This window comes from Paroedura picta, chromosome 9 (genome assembly GCF_049243985.1).
Source record: "Paroedura picta isolate Pp20150507F chromosome 9, Ppicta_v3.0, whole genome shotgun sequence".
NCBI classification, from domain to species: domain Eukaryota; kingdom Metazoa; phylum Chordata; class Lepidosauria; order Squamata; family Gekkonidae; genus Paroedura; species Paroedura picta.
This window is the reverse complement of record NC_135377.1, coordinates 82,224,984-82,242,062: the sequence shown is the minus strand read 5'-3', so window position 1 is coordinate 82,242,062 and position 17,079 is coordinate 82,224,984. Positions and strand designations below refer to the sequence as shown.

At 46.6% G+C, this 17,079-nt stretch overlaps 1 protein-coding gene across 1 annotated transcript in view; it reads left to right on the top strand.

Moving 5' to 3' along the window:
• The window catches only part of PHLPP1 (PH domain and leucine rich repeat protein phosphatase 1), a 158,579-nt gene that overhangs the window by 72,228 nt on the left and 69,272 nt on the right, over positions 1 to 17,079 (top strand). The window contains exons 2-3 of the mRNA XM_077353419.1: positions 7,781 to 7,977; positions 13,391 to 13,516. Of these exons, the coding sequence (XP_077209534.1) occupies positions 7,781 to 7,977; positions 13,391 to 13,516 (323 nt within the window). The remainder of the gene's footprint in view (positions 1 to 7,780; positions 7,978 to 13,390; positions 13,517 to 17,079) is intronic.

The following is a 17,079-nucleotide window of genomic DNA, read 5'->3' as shown; positions in this document are numbered from 1 at the left end:
GTGTGCATTGGATAAAACTTGGACACTTTCTCACATGTTGAATGAAGCAGTTTCAATCCAGCCACTGAGTGCAAGTAGATTTTGCCATTTCACGCAGTAAAATCCAGTTGCAAAGTAGAGTTAAAGTGGATCATAAGTGCATTTTTCAGTGTGCATGTTTTCTTGCCTGTCATAACCTCATTCCTGCTCCTACTTACAAAGGATTGGTTGCATCAAGTGACACCTGCAGGGCTTTTCCAGTCTGGCCAGATACAATTGGATAGGACAGCCCAGAAGAGGCACGCACCGTAAAACCAGTTTTAAATTCTGTGGCTGTACTGGTCTGTGTTAGGTACAACTCTGATAAGTGACAGCAGGAGTTTGTATAGAGTAAGGTGAGGAGGTTTAAATCTCTGTTAAAAAATATGCGCAGGTCTAAGATTTATCGTGTGTGTGTGACTTGGATTTTATAGGCAGCGCCTTTGAATTAATAGTTTAAGGGAGATTTGTTTTCACCTTGTAAAATTGTCGATTGCAGGAGAGGAAACGATGAACATGCTTTACAGCGGCTTGTCCTTTGTTTCTTAACTGAAATGATTGATGGTGGCTGATTTGTAACAACTTCTTAGGTTTCATCTGAAAATAGTAGCTCTTCTACCCCCCTCCCTTCCGTTTATAGTTCTTCAAATTAAGAGCACATCAATCCACTTTGGAGATTTTGAAAGTGTGTATATATTTTAGGCATATCCTTAACCTCTCCCTTCCCTTTCTTGCATGGGTGGAAATGAAGAAGAAACATGAAACATAAATAATGTCATGGTACAATAACTGCTGTTTTTTTAGTAGGGCAATGTTTGAGAAGGTGAGGAGGTTCTGGGTTTCCCTCCCTTCCAGAAAGGGGCTTTCCATGGTGAATTTCAGGCGTTCAAGAAACGCTGCTTCTTGGGCTGCATTTATAATGTCAAGCAGGACTTAGGCCTACCCGACCACTGTGTTACCATGGGTTACCAAAAGGCATTTCTTTTTAATTTATTGCTGAGAATACGAGTTTCAGAGCGCAGCGGTTAGGCTGAGGGAGGCCGTGGCCTCCGAGCCCCTGCTTTGTTGGGGGATAGATGCGTCTTTTGGGGCCCCAGATGTGTCCTGACGCTGAATGGCCATGTGTTTGGATCACGGAAGGGGTGAAGAGAGGATGTAAGGGTCCACCCTGTGAGGTAGGAAGCGGGTCATAGTGCCAGTGGAGTGTGGTGGTTAGACTGGTGTTGGGCTGGGAGTGTCTGGAAGATTCATGTTCAAATCCCCAATCTGCCCTAGAAGTTCACTGGTGACCTTGGGTTGATTGCATGCCCTGAGCCAGGGGTAGTCAAACTGCGGCCCTCCAGATGTCCATGGACTACAATTCCCAGGAGCCCCTGCCAGCATCTGCTGGCAGGGGCTCATGGGAATTGTAGTCCATGGACATCTGGAGGGCCGCAGTTTGACTACCCCTGCCCTAAGCCAAGCTTTCTCAACCAAGTTTTTAAAAGAGAATATCAGATGAAACGAAGAAGGGCTGGATTTTTTATACCCCTCTTTTCACTACCCAAAGTGGCTTACAAGCACCTTCCTTTCCCTACAGTAGATATCCTTTGAGGTAAGTAGGGCTGAGAGAGCTCTGCGAGAACTGTGACTGGCTCAAGGTCAACCCTTAGGCCTCCTATAGAGAAGGAGTAGGGAACCAAACCTGGTTTCCCAGATTAGAATCTGCCGCTCTTAACCACGTCACCAAGCTGGCTCTCAAAGATCTCATTCTCAACCAGTTGGAGAAACTAAAAACCAATAAGTTTCCAGGTCCTAATGGCCTATGCCCTAGAGCAGGGGTAGTCCACCTGTGGTCCTCCAGAGGTCCATGGACTACAATTCCCATGAATGGCCACCAAAGCGCGCAAGCCTATTCTGAGGAAAAGTTAACAAGAGTTAACATCCAAAACGTTATAACTTAATGTACCTAACAAAAAATTGTGCAGTTTTGAGCCTTGTTATTGATCCTCTTTATTTCTCCTAACCCCTGTGCTTAATACAAGCCTTTGTGTTTTTATCCTGTTTCTCTTAGATGCAAGTACTGTCTTTTGGGGGTTCTTGGTTCAGTTTGCCTATAGAAAGCTAGACAGTAGAGGCTGTTGTTGAAATGACATTTAAATCTCCAACCTATCCACCATGTACCCTAGGACTGTACCTTACAATATTAAATCATTTGTTTAAAAAAAAAACAGGGTCGCTCAGGTCATAGTCACCTCTGCAACTCAGTGACCTTACTCTGTCATATTTATAATGCCTGCAATCAAAAATGAGATATCTGTCCCACAGTTTATTCTTTTGCCTGGATAAAGCTGCACACTGTTTGACCGAAGGTCACGGATTCCGACTTCAAGTGCTCTGTGTAGGCCGAGTTGTATTTGTATTAAGATCAAGTTCATTCCAGATTAGTTTTTTTTAAAGTTGATTCTACTGGGGAAAAGGGACTCAGAGGAAATATGTCAAAGTAGATCTTCCCAAGCAACCAGCGGTTAGTCTGGAGATGAGCTGTCATTCGAAGGGGGGGGGGTCCCTGGTCCCCCCTTGCAGCTGGCATCCCTCCTCTTCCTCTTCCTCTTCCTCTTCCCTGCCAAGTTCTCTCTTGAGGGGAGGAGGGTGTGGCTTTCTTCTTTCAAGTGAGGAGGATGGGGGGGGGGTGTAAGTGCAAAGCAAGGAGGGGCACTTGGCAGTAAATTGGAAAGGTGAATTTAAGCAACCCTGTTGACTGGGCTATCCTCCACAACGGAATCCTCTCTTTGGCTTCGGTTTCACGAAGACGTAATTGTTACCAATTTGTGGCTTTCTTTTCCTTTGATTGCACGCATCTGTTATCCCAGATGGATTTAGGCAGGGTTTGCAGCAGGAGTCCCAAGATGCTTTGATGCTGCTTTTTCCGTCTTCCTCTCATTTGCATCACTGAGGCCCAGAAAGTGTTGGTAGAATCTCAGGCTGCTGCTTTTTGCTTTTTTCTACTTCCTTTTCTTCTTAGACGCAATGCAAACATCTCACGCGTCTCCCCCACTGTACTGACTGCATTCCATCATGGTTCTCCTCCTCGATGTGAAAAAAAGTTTTCATCTTGAACTTAGAGACAGAGTTCAATGAGAAAGCCAGTTTGGTGTAGTGGTTAGGAGTGCGGACTTCTAATCTGGCATGCCAGGTTCGATTCTGCACTCCCCCACATGCAACCAGCTGGGTGACCTTGGGCTCGCCACGGCACTGATAAAATTATTCTGACCGAGCAGTGATATCAGGGCTCTCTCAGCCTCACCCACCCCACAGGGTGTTTGTTGTGGGGAGAGGAATGGGAAGGCGACTGTAAGCCGCTTTGAGCCTCCTTCGGGTAGGGAAAAGCGGCATATAAGAACCTTCTTCTTCTTCTTCTTCTTCTTCTTCTTCTTAATTCTCTGTTGGGGGCACTAGCAGTGCTCCAGGTTTTATCCAGGCCAATGAACTTCCTACAGGACCTCAGTAACGTTTGCTCAGGTCTTGCTGTGTAAATGCAACCCTCCCACCTCCCCAATATTCAGAAAAACAAATACAGTTCGGCCAGTTCAGTGCCGGCAGTTGCCTAGCAAGGAAGGAGTCTTCTAGGAAGTCTGCGATTTTCATTATCTTTGGGGTTTCTTTAAATGTCAAACGCCTTGTCAGCGAGGCTCCAGTTTGCGTGACTTAACAGAAATAAATGTGCATTCTCAGCATTTGGTGGCTTTTGAGGGCGAAGCCTGAGATTTCACAGGAAGCAATTGAATGGACATTGGAAGCACAAGAGGCTGCAAACCAGACATTCTTTCCGGAATAGGCAAAGGGATTCTTAACTTTTTTTGCCACTGCCTGGTGAATTTTCTTTAAGCAGAAACCACACACCCGTGAAAATGCATAAGCATAATCTGGATGCATGCCATTCACCTAGCAAAACTGCAGAATATTCCTTTTTTAAAAAAGACTGGCTGAAAAAGCAACAGTGAGGGATCTTGTAGTGGAAGCATCTCAAAACCACAAGCGCTCTGCAACAGAACAACCAGGGATTTTGTGATCTGAGTCAGAGGTTCAGATTTGCCTAACGATGCTACAGGGTCTACAAAAGAATTCATTTACAGTCTGCCTTTCTCATGGAAAATCAGCATGGATTAATCAGCATAAGACAAGCATACAAGCACCATTTAATAGTGCAACAAAGTTTGAGTCCATGGACACCTTTTTAGACCAACAAAGTTTTAAGCCAGTCATTCTGAAAGAAGAAAACACTGCAGGAGCTCTAAGAAGCCTATTTGGATGAACAGAGAACTTCAAGAGGAACTAAGAAAGAAAAGGGAAATGTTCAGGAAATGGAGGGAAGGACAGAGCTCTAAAGAAGAGTACCTACAGGTTACTAGGCACTGTAGATCAATCATCAGAAAGACCAAAGCTGAGAGTGAGCTAAGATTGGCCAGGGAAGCCCATTGTAACAAGAAAAGATTTTTCAGTTATGTGAGGAGCAAACAGAAAGTAAAGGAGGCAATAGGCCCACTGTTGGGTGCAGATGGACAAACTCTAACAGAAGATGCAGAGAAAGCAGAAAGGCTTAGCGCCTATTTTACATCTGTTTTTCCCCACAGGTCAAAGGGTTTAGGCACATCTAGAGATGGCAGTAGCCAAGGGATAGTATCTGGGTGGCAGGTTGACATGGATAGAGAGGTTGTCGAGAGGCATTTAGCTGCACTGGATGAGTTCAAATCCCCTGGTCCGGATGAAATGCACCCGAGAGTGCTCAAAGAACTTTCCGGAGAACTTGCACAGCCCTTGTCCATCATCTTCGGGACCTCTTTAAGGACTGGAGATGTCCCAGAGGACTGGAACAGACCAAACATTATTCCTATCTTCAAAAAAGGGAGGAAGGATGACCTGGGAAACTACAGACCAGTGAATCTGACCTCTGTTGTGGGGAAGATAATGGAGCAGATATTAAAGGGAGCAATCTGCAAACACCTGGAGGACAATTTGGTGATCCAAGGAAGTCAGCATGGATTTGTCTCCAACAGGTCCTGTCAGACAAACCTGGTTTCCTTTTTTGACCAAGTAACAGGTTTGCTGGATCATGGAAATTCGGTTGATGTCGTTTACTTGAATTTTAGTAAAGCTTTTGACAAGGTTCCCCATGATGTTCTGATGGATAAGTTGAAGGACTGCAATCTGGATTTTCAGATAGTTAGGTGGATAGGGCATTGGCTAGAGAACCAATCAAATCTTTCCACAGGGAAAGTTAGGGTTAGGCATTGTGACTGCTCTCAAAAGGTTGGGCAGAATATGTTAAAGTCTTAACTTTATTTAAACAGGCAGAATGCTTTAGTCATCTCCAAGCGTGATTCTTAATGCTGCTGTCGGAATCAAATTCTGCGGGTATGGGAATGCATTCCACAGTTTTGTGTGTGTATGTGTAGGGGGGGGGGCGATGCTTTTAAAATTAAGAGCAGCCAACTTTAGTGTACACCAGCTGCCTATAGTTCAGAAGCTCAAACAGGTGGCCAAGGGAAGGGGAGTGGGGGAGAAAACCAGCTTTTCTGCCTATTGATAGTTCGACAACAGCTGTAAGAACAAAACACCTGGAGTCATTTGAGTTACAATCTGGTCATTTTCCTTGTCTCGTTTCCACTCCCCCCCCCCCAATGCCCTGAGAAGGGATTCTGTATTCTGTTGCTAAGAGCAGGAAGATGTTAGGTGCTGCTTAGAATACCAGTTTGGTGTAGGTGTGGACTTCTAATCTGGCATGCCAGGTTTGATTCTGCACTCCCCCGCATGCAGCCAGCTGGATGACCTTGGGCTCATCACAGCACTGATAAAAAGGCTCTCAGCCTCACCCACCTCACAAGGTGTCTGTTGTGGGGAGAGGAAAGGGAAGGTGAATGTAAGCTACTTTGAGACTCCTTCGGGTAGAGAAAGGCGACATATAAGAACCAACTCTTCCTTCTCCTCCTCCTCCTCTTCCTCTAAAAGCGAAACTGGGCTCTATTTTTGTACTTTTTCTTTTTTAAGTCTCTACCTGTGTTTGGTTTTGATGGAAGCAGTCTCTCTATCCTGCCCTTTCTCTTGGGCAGGGATTCCCAACCAGAGTTCAGGGAAACCGCTCCCCAGGGGCTATGTGGCCTTTCCCAAAAGTTCTGATAGCCACTAACATTAGGGTTGTGTGCTTTGGCTCGGCTTGGCTACCTCCATAATCACCGAAGCTGCGGCGGTGGCCTCCTATGTGCCACTTTGGGCTTCGGTGATCGCGGAGGCGGCCAAACCGAGCCAAAACGCACAACTCTATAGCGCTAGGGCCCACTTCCCCTGTTACTCTACAACAGCCTTTCTCAACCTTTTCACTGTTTAATAACCCCTGAAACATTCTTCAAGCTTTGGGAAACCCCAGAAGTGGCGTGATTGTGCAGAATATGGCCGGGAAGCAGAGCTGTGGACACGCCCACCTGGGGCCCCGCCCATTTCCACCCTCTCCAGGCCATTTTGCAAGTGGGTTGACATATGGCCATGTCACCCAGTCATATCTCTGCTCCGTGAGAACAGCTCTCACAGGACTGTAATGAGCCCAAGGTCACCCAGCTGGCTGCAAGTGGAGGAGCAGGGAATCAAACCTGGCTCTGCAGATTAGAAGCTGCCGCTCTTAACCACTACACCAAGCCATGATAAGAGCGTGAGGAAGTTGCTCACCAGTGAGTATTCTTAGATTTCCCAGAGAAACATCAGTGCTCCACCTCTGGTGACTTGCTTCATGTAGATAAATGTGCCTTACATTCCACAGTGGTCTTTTTAAAGCTTTGAGCATTATAACAGGGGTAGTCAACCCGTGGTCCTCCAGATGTTCATGGACTGCAATTCCCATGAGCCCCTGCCAGCGTTTTCACCAATCATCTCTGAGTCTCCTTGTATGCTGTGTTTGGGGGTTCTCTGCCTGCACTCCTGGGCCACAATTCAGGGATCATTTTGGTCTGTAGCCAGTGAGGCACTCTAGGTCCTGAACTGCTGACAGAAATTCTTCTGCCAGTGCAAATTCCCTGCAAATTTCAAGTCTTTGTTCATTGCTCCAGAAACAAGCATTCGCCGTCTTATTATCATTTCCTTTGTTCCCTCGACCACCAACAACTAGTAATGTTGACAGTGTTGTAGCTCTTCCTTCAGAGGCCTTCCTAATTATTGCTTTGTAATTGCTGTTTGTTTTCTTAGCTTGAGTTTTACAAGTTTTTCTTCTAACGCGGTCCAAGGAACTTCCAATTAATTCAGAATGCCTGTGAAATACTGCCGTCTTGCGCCTTGAGGGCTGTTTAGATCCTGTTGACATCCAAATCTCTGGTTGTAATAAAGTATATCATAGTTCAGGGGCTCTTGTGCTTGATATCCAGAGAGACCATCCTATCTTTTGATAAGACTCAAGCCAGTAATGGCCAAATTCCTTCTTAGAGACAGGGAGTGGGGACGGGGGGGGGGGTACCGATTGCGGGAGGGCATTGTGACTTGATGATATTGTGACTATTTTGTGAGTAAAGACAGCGTCCACACAAACTTTTGTGATTGTTGGAGTTGGACTTTGGAAAAAGCAGGTTTCCATTCCATCATTTTCTGCTTGTTTGAAACGGCAATGCTGTCTGAATCCCTTATCACAGAGAAGAGCCTTCATGCTGCCGCTCTGCCTTATGCTTTCTGAAGAGAGGGCAAAAGGAGAAAACTATCCTTCCTGACTTTTTTTTTTTTAATCCATTTGCTCTTTCCATTTCAGGAAAGCCGCACAGTATCGGCAACTCCGAACGAATTCAGCTCTCAGGAATGTACAACGTTCGAAAAGGGAAAATGCATTTGCCGGTCAACAGATGGACGAGGCGCCAAGTTATCCTTTGTGGGACGTGCCTAATTGTATCCTCGGTGAAAGAGAGCCAGACGGGAAAGATGCATGTCCTCCCCTTGATTGGCGGAAAGGCAAGTTGCGTGTTCCCTTTGCCTGTGTTGCATGCGTGGAAAATAGGCCTGGTAATCTTCTGAAATAAGATCCGGTAGAAGAAAGCTTCAAACTTCAAGAGCATACTTGGCAAATCAGTTCCCACTTTTTACATCAGGGGTGGGCAAACTGTGGCCCTCCAGATGTCCGTGGACTACAATACCCATGAGCCCCTGCCAGCGAATGCTGGCAGGGGCTCATGGGAATTGCAGTCCATGGACATCTGGAGGGGCCACAGTTTACCCACCCCTGGTTTATATCCTTATCTAGAGACTAAAACACTGTGTTTTTTTCAGAGAAAAATATGTACGGGGGCATTACTGGATATGAAAAGTAGCATATTCTGTTTGCAGTTAACCTTATGTATGCCTGATGATGAATTCCATGTTTCCGGCATGTGGGTCAGAAACCTTTTAAAATTTAAAAAAGAGGAAGAAGAACTGGGTTTTATACCCCGCCTTTCACTGCCCGAAGGAGTCTCAAAGTGGCTTACAATCACTTTCCCTTCCTCTCCCCACAACAGACACCCCGGGAGGGACGTGGGGCTGAGAGAGCTTCTGACAGGACTGCTCTGTGAGAACCACCCTAAGTGAACTGTGGCTAGCCCAAGGTCACCCGGTTGGCTGCATGTGGAGGAACGGGGAATCAAATCTGGTTCCTCAGATTAGAACCCACCACTCTTAACCATACACCACGCTGGCTCCACAAGATTCAGAGTAGACCATCAAGAAGAGAAGTATTTTCTATTCCACTCTCCTCAACAAGCACCTTAAATAAATCTAAAAAAATAATCTTTATTTTTATAACACGCCCTTCCTAGCTTCTCAGGGGGGGAACAATATAGAATTACGTCAATAAAATAAAAAAAACACATTAATAATAAAACCTTTTGTAAATCAGTTTGCCCCCAACTAGTTTTAAATTGGGGGGTCAGGTCCTTGGAGGGCAGCTCTTCCCTCCGTTTCCAGTGGTGAGGCCAGCATTTCTTGGTGGTCCATCTGGGCCTTGACTGTAGACCTGGTGGAACAGCTCTGTCTTGCAGGCCCTGTGCAACTGGTTAAGGTTCTGCAGGGCCCTGATCTGTCCTGGCTGAGCATTTCCCCAGGCTGGGGCCAAGGCCAAAAAGGCCCTGGTTGAGGCCAGTCTCACCTCCCTTGGGCCAAAAGGCAGTCCCACATATAGTCTGTCCCAGGGCTTTAAAGGTTAGTACCTGATCCGGTTCCCAATCTGGAGCCAATACAGCTGGGAAGGTTGCGTGGTAGGGGTGAGTCTGAGAGAAAAGGGAGTGGCCCAAGGTTGCCCAGTAGGCTTCATCTGAGGAAGGGGTGGGGAATCAAACCTGGTTCTCCAGATCAGAGAATGTCCCTCTTAGGATGGGACTTAATCTTAGGATAGTCATTAGTACAGAAAACAGACCTGAATTTATGATGGGAGAAATAGCAATCCTAGGAGACAGTAACAAGTGGAACGCTCCATCAGTTGATTTACAGGAGGTAAAAGGTAAAGGTAAAGGTATCCCCTGTGCAAGCACTGGGTCATGTCTGGCCCTTGGGGTGATCCCCTCCAGCGTTTTCATGGCAGACTCAATACGGGGTGGTTTGCCAGTGCCTTCCCCAGTCATTACCGTTTACCCCCCAGCAAGCTGGGTACTCATTTCACCGACCTCGGAAGGATGGAAGGCTGAGTCAACCTTGAGCCGGCTGCTGGGATTGAGGCCCTTTACCTTTACCTTACAGGAGGAGGTAGCCAGAAATCTCAAGCAGAGGCAGACTTTAGGAATTAATAAAAAGGAGTCTTTTTAAAATGAAAAAATGAAAGTCCTGAACACACACATTCACTCTATTCAAGCTGGACAAGCACCCAAGGGGGGGAAAAAAAAGGTTGAGATGGTGCTGAAGAGGATAAAATTTTGGGGTCAGCCCAGGTTTGAATAGCTGCAGTCCACCATGCAGAAGTCCAATGGAAGTCCATGTCGGGGCAGGGGAGACGAGGCAGCCTGTGAAGCTGGGGGAATGTTGGGTCCAAAATGCTTTTACAACCAAAACTGTACCCTAGGGCCATGTTTGGGTGATTAATTCCTAGGACAATGTGTGAGACAGTGAAATGGAGCAAGCCCGTCTTTGATAAAGACACGTTAATTTGCTCGATGGGAAACCTCCAGTGTTCACGTTTTCCTCAAGGAGTTCCTCAAGGATTGGCCACATTACCATAAGACTGGGCGCTTTGAACATAATGGATCCACCCCAATGGGAGTTTGATGTGCCAGCAATTAAGGATAGGGAAAAGCTGCCAGGATGACTTCATCAGGAAAAGACATGAAAGGAAAACAACCTTTCCAGGTGTGTAGGGTCGTTGAAGTTATTAGCCAACCGCCAGACCCTGTTGATTCCTTTGTCCTTCTTGTTCCAGGGTGGGGGGAAGGTTAATGGCCCAGATCCTCTTTTGTGCAGATAAATTGCATCACTCCTGTGACAGCCAGATTCCTTTGCAGTAAACTAGGTCAGTGGCCCCCAACCTTTTTATCACCAGGGACGGGTCAACCCTTGACAATTTTACTGAGGCCTGGTGGGGGGGGGTAGTCTTTTGCCAAGGGACGTCACCGCCGCCTAAGCCTGATGCCTGAACTAGGCTACTCAGGAGAGCAAGTTTGGCAGATATCTGAACGAGCTCCCTGGCCAAGCCATAGTTCGCTAAGCCCCCCCCCCCCCCCCGAAATATTAATACAAGCAGGTTTGCTGACAAAGTGCTCCTTGCACACAAGGAAGGGGCCCAGGGCCCTAACCTCATGATTTGGCAATGACCATATTTATAGTATATGTAGGGAAAGGAAGGGAAGGTGACTGTAAGTGGCTTTGAGACGCCTTCGGGCAGTGAAAAGCAAGGTACACAAACCAGCTCATCTTCATCTTCTGTAATATGAAAACACACTGGTAAGTAGAACTAGTGTGGGGGAAGGGGGTCGCATGGGGAGATGCTCGGTGTGTTTGCATGTGTTGCTGCCACCCACTTTTCATCACAGTGTGTAGTTCTGCTGTGACAGTTCAGGAGACACACAATGGCCTTGAGGGTCGGTGACTGTAGCCCTGGTCCCAAAGGGTTACTAGCAGTTGTCAGTGCTCCGTCTGTAAAGTATACAGAGCATTTGGCTTCCTCCTTGGGACCTCTAAGGACCCCTCACAAGAAGATTTGAGCTCGCAGCATGTTTGCACCTTTTCCACTAATGTTTATTTAGTGAAGGGAAGAAGTTGGATGCCTGTATTATAAATCTGTAGAAACCCTGTCTAAAACAGAAATAATATCTGCTAAAGAAGCTTTACCATGCATCTCGTAAGGGAATTCAGTAACTAATTCTTGTGTTGAGGTGTGTGTCAGGAAGTTTTTCTGTGTGTTTTAGCACAAGCTGTGTTTTGGTGCTTGTCAGCTTTGCTTATTTCCTGCGCCGTTTCACCTGAGGGAGAGGTGTGTCGTTGTAGCAGAAGGTTTGTCAACAATGCTGGTTAAAAGATCCTAGTATACCCCCAGGCCCGTAGCCAGAAAAACATTTTTTTGGGGTGGGGGCGGAGTTGCAAATTAGTACTGTGGTGTAGGGAGCCCATAGTTATTTATTTACTTATGAATGAGCTATAATGTAGTGCAATGTCTCTACAAGGGATCATTTTACATAGAGGATTAAATGATAATCCATTTTGTTGGAAACTAAATATCCCTTTCCTTTATTTACACATGATGAACAGTCTTAGAAAGGCATGAAAACCCCCCCTCCCCTATTGCCCCACGTCCCACTTCCGCTGGCTTGCAGTGTGCCAAATGGAAACACCCCCCCCCCCAGCAATGTATAACCATAGAAATGTCTGATTCTTTCTCTTGAGTAGCTTTTCTCAACCTTTTTACAGTTGGGAAACCCCTGAAACATACTTCAAGCTTTAAGAAACCCCATATGGTTGGGAAGCAGAGCTGTGTATTTGCCCATCTGGGGCTTCTCCCCTTCCCACCCCCTCCAGACCCATCATTGGCCATTTGGGGAGAAAGGAAATGGGTTGACATGAGCACATATGGCCATATCACCCAATGAATATTTAACAATTTTTAAAAAATGCAAAAAACTCCTACCCATTTGGGAAACCCTTCCAGGGCCATCAAAAAACCTCACGGTTTCACAAAACCCTGGTTGAGGAAACCTGCTCTTGAGCATGGAATGAGGCATTGTTAGCAGAGATTGCAGGAAAAGGTGCGTTTTTCTTTCATGGATGGTCAGCCCTTTTAATGCAGGGGTAGGCAACCTGTGGTCCTCCAGATGTCCATGGACTACAATTTCCATGAGCCCCTGCCAGCATATGACAACCCCTGCCATAGGGCATTCAAGGCTACCTTTTCATCCTCCTCCTCATCAATTGGCTTGTTATACCGCCACTCTCTCATAACGGGCTCAAGGCAGTGTACAACATAGCTAAAAATACACCAAGTAGTTAATTCATTTAAATTTAAATGGAGGTTTTAAAGACTAAACTCTAACCACTCAGTCACCAGCTATCAAACAACCTAATTATCTAGCCCACCCCCCCACCCCCCAGCCATCATTTGTCATTTCTTGCCTGCTGACTTTTGGGGCAGCTTTTGGGAACTGGGGAGCTGGCCGGTTGCATTAATCCTTTTAGACTGGCAAACTGTGGCCCTCCAGATGTCCATGGACTACAATTCCCATGAGCCCCTGCTCGCAAATGCGGGCAGGGGCTCATGGGAATGTAGTCCATGGACATCTGGAGGACCACAGGTTGACTACCCCTGTTTTAATGCACAACACCATTTCCCACCGAACTCGCCCTCTTCCCCTCCCAAGTTCCAAACTCCGCTCAGGTTTGGCTCTACTAATCTTGCTGTAGGAAGACTTAAGGATATCTATAGATGATCAGGCTGTTATGCAATGGGTTTGCCAATCTCCAGGTAGGGCCTGGAGATCTTCCAGAATTACAAGTGATCACCAGACTAGAGATATCACTTCTCCTAAAGAAAATGATTACTTTGGAGGATAGAGTCGATGGTATTATACCTGATTAATGTCCCTCCTCCACCTTCCCCCTGCTCATTCCCCAAATCTCCAGGAGTTTCCCTACATGGAGTTGGCAACCAGCACACACCCCAGGTGACAGTTTGTGTTGAAGCAACATTATTTTAGCCTGCACAGAGAATCAAATCCTCAGTACTAATCAGAAGCCGTTTGGGGCAGTTGCCCTACCTGGCCATGGCCACTTTCTACAAACACATGGTGAGGACTGGAAAAGGTGCCAGCAGGGGCCATGGCACCCCCCATTGAGGACCCCTTCGGCAGAGGCTGGACTGCTAGCTTAGAAATCTGTTACAACTTCTCTCCCCCTTCCTTCTCTTCTCTGAATGCAGGTTGAAGAAGTTAAAAAGCACCAGCACTGTTTAGCATTCAGCTCCTCCGGACCTCAGAGCCAGAGTTATTACATCTGTTTCGACACCTTCACTGAGTATCTCCGCTGGCTCAGGCAGGCTTCAAAGGTAAGAAGAGCTGCAGACGCCACTGGCTTCTAATTGCACCGAACACTGTGCGCTTTCACATAAAGAGTCAAAGTTATTAGCATAATGAATGTGGAACAGGCAATTTTGGATAAACGTTGACCTTTGCACATGTTTCTGATTCCAAATGAGAGAGATCCTTGCTGGCTCTAAACTGCAGAGACGTTGATCAAAATTGGAAAAGGAAGGAGGGGATGCTCCGGAGTGGGCAAAGATCGTATTTAGCAGCCGGTCTGCGTGTTGTGTGGAGCCAGGCGGCTGAGTAAGGTGATGCCTCAGACTTGGCCTCCTGACCCAAAAGTAGGTTGTGAATTTCTCACAGGTGGCTCCGAAAGCCAGGAGCAGGGAGGTCGAGCAAGGCAATCCAAGAGAATCCAAGGCCAATTTGGGGCTGGCATAATATCTATCTGACCCCCCTTCTAAACTTTCTGAATTTTCATATGCTGGAACATTGATCCATCCTATCCCAAAACAGCTCACCCCTAGAACATCTTGTGGCATGGAACTGGGGAATTTGGTTGGGTTGAAAGGGGCTGCAGGGGGAGGGTTGGGGGTTTCTTAACGGTTGTTGGATGGTTTTATTGTGTTTTATCCTTTTGTTGTGAACCGCTGAGATCCGGCAGGTCCAGGAGTGGTGGGTAATAAGTCAAACGAACAAGTGAGCAAACCATGAAATGCAGGCCTTGGAATTCAGCTGGTAGCTCAGTTATAGTACATTGGTCTGATCCAGCCAGCTTTGCCACTGATGGAAAGGGGATGCCCCCTTTGACCAACAAAAACTATGAGGGGTGGTTGTGGGGCCTTTATAAGCAAAAATCATGTAGACAGTGGTTGTAATGAGGAGGAGAATTAGGTGAGAGAGTATGGGGGGAAAGCTGGCTAGCCCCAGCCCTAAACTTAGAAATGCTAAATGTGAAAAATGGAATTCAAACTTGTTCACGATTAATTAATATGGAATTCCCACAGCTTGGTGTAGTGGCTAAGAGCGGTGGTTGATAATATAGTCTGGTTTGATTCTCCTCTCCTCCTCCTCCACCTGCATCCAGCTGGGTTACCTTGGGCCAGTCCACAGTCCTGCTAGAGCTGTTCTCACTTAACAGTTCTGTCTGAGCTCTCTCAACCCCACCAACCTCACAGGATGTCTGTTGTGGGGAGAGGAAGGGAAGGTGATTGTAAGCCGCTTTGAGTCTATTTTGGGTAATGAAAAGCGGAGTATAAAAATGGCTTGGGAGGGAAATTTGGACTGCCCCTTGAAGCCAAGTCGTCTTCTGGAGGTTCTCCTGCCCCCCATAAAACAAAACTACTGTGTCATGAACTTGCCCGTTGGGGAGAAGGTGATTCAGAACTAGGGTTGTGCACTTCCAATATACGTATTTTTTAAAAATCAGGGAGTTCTTGTGTGTGGGTGTTAAAAAATGAAGCATCCCATCTCTTGGTAGTGCAAAATAACCCAGGCCAAGGATTGTACTCTCCAAATTATACAGAACGAGGAACGGCTCTCAAGAAATCAGGAGCTCAGATAAAATTGTGCTGCTTTTCGTTGTGATGTGTAGGCATTGCAGTGTGTCAGTGAAGAGAGAAGGTTAATCAAGACCATAATCAAGGCTCTTTGTGCTCACACACCTGTATGGAAACTGCGGTCTGGTGCAGAAAGTAGTGTGCCTGCCTTGACTGAAGAGTGATATAATCCATATGATTTTGGGAGTGGGTCAGGGGGCATCACGAAAGCTTGTGTGTCTTCCGCATGTTTGAAAAACGAACCGTTTTGTGAGGTCTTCGGTGGGGTTAGGCAACAGCACAAAGTCCCAATTCTGTTCTCTCCCGTGCGGCATAATTGTTGCCTTTCAGTTAAATTTACCTGTCTGTCATTCTATTATTCTCTTTTGTTCTGTGTCAGTAGTTCTCAACCTACCTGATGGTGTTGACCCCCTTTGGATTCCCGAGGTTGCAACCCCCACGTTGAGAACCACTGTTCTCAACTTTCTTACCACTTGAGAAACCCCTGAAATATTCTTCAGGCTTCCGGAAACCCCAGAAGTGGTGCAGTTATTCAGTAGGGTTAGGCAGCATAGCTGTGTACATGTCCACCTGGGGCCCATTCCCACCCCTCCAGGCCCATCACTGGCCAGTGGAAGGAGCAGGTAGACAGTACCATATATGGTCATATCACCCAATAGATCAGGGGTAGTCAAACTGCGGCCCTCCAGATGTCCATGGATTACAATTCCCAGGAGCCCCTGCCAGCGAATGCTGGCAGGGGGCTCCTGGGAATTGTAGTCCATGGACATCTGGAGGGCCGCAGTTTGACTACCCCTGCAATAGATGATTAACACATTTTTAAAAATTACATTAAACATTAATGCTATCCGTTCGGGAAACCCTTCCAGGGCCATCAAGAAACCGCACAGTTTCACAAAACCGTGTTTGCGAAAGCCTCAATCCCTTGGGAAAGTACTTTTGGGTGCCTTTTCCTCCTTCCCCACCATCTCTCTTAATGCTTAACTCAACAGTCTTGTTGCTGTGTGCTGATGAATAGAAGTTGCACAATCAGTTCTGGTTGTTCTTGCTGGGAGCTGTCTTGTCTTCCAACAACTTGTCAGTGAAATTTGCGGCCGATCTCCTAATTGAGGGAAAGCCCTGTTAAAACAATGGGAGACGGAGCAAAAACGATTGATGCTTTGTTTCCTTTAAATTACCGATGGCCCGAGATTGCTTTGTGCCATACTGTGCCTTCTCTCTTTCCCTTTGCTCAGCTGCCTCGGGAAAGCGGCCAGCCTGAGCACATCTCTTCGTGAAATCGAGGTGACATCTTGTTTTCTTTGCATTTTGATGGATTATAAAATTAGCGACCGTAACCTCAGCTCCGAAAATGGGCCCCTCAATGTCAGACAGCGGTTTGTTTAAGGGGGAGAACCCTGTCATGCATTGGGTGAAGGGAACAATACATGTGGTTTGTCAGGTTTTCCAGTTTGTGTGTAATCAAAACACCCGGGAAGCTTTCCTAGTCTCTTATCCCCCTCCCAGAAGATAGATTCAAGTGGGTAGCCAATGCTAGGGTTGTGTGAGGCGGCCTAGACGCCATATTGCTCTGAAGTGACTGAACAAAGTTGGACTCCAGTGGCCAGCCTTTGAGACCAGCCAAGTCTTTCAGGTATCTGAGGCACTCTGCACGCACACGGAAGCTTACACCCAAAATAAAACTTTGTTGGCTTTAAAGGTGTCACCAGACTTCTTCTCTTATCGCTACTATTAGCTTTGCCCAGAATTGTCATGTTTGGTAGACTGAAGATGGGCTAAGAGAGTCACCGCAGATTCATTGATTGATTGATTATATTTATATACCGCCCTCCCCTGAGGCTCGGGACGGTTTACATAAAACAGGGACCAATACGGATAACTCAGTAGTTGTAAACAGTAACAATACAGTGATAACAAATAGAACAATATAAACAGGGGTAGTCAAACTGCGGCCCTCCAGATGTCCATGGACTACGATTCCCATGAGCCCCTGCCAGCATTCGCTGGCAGGGGCTCATGGGAATTGT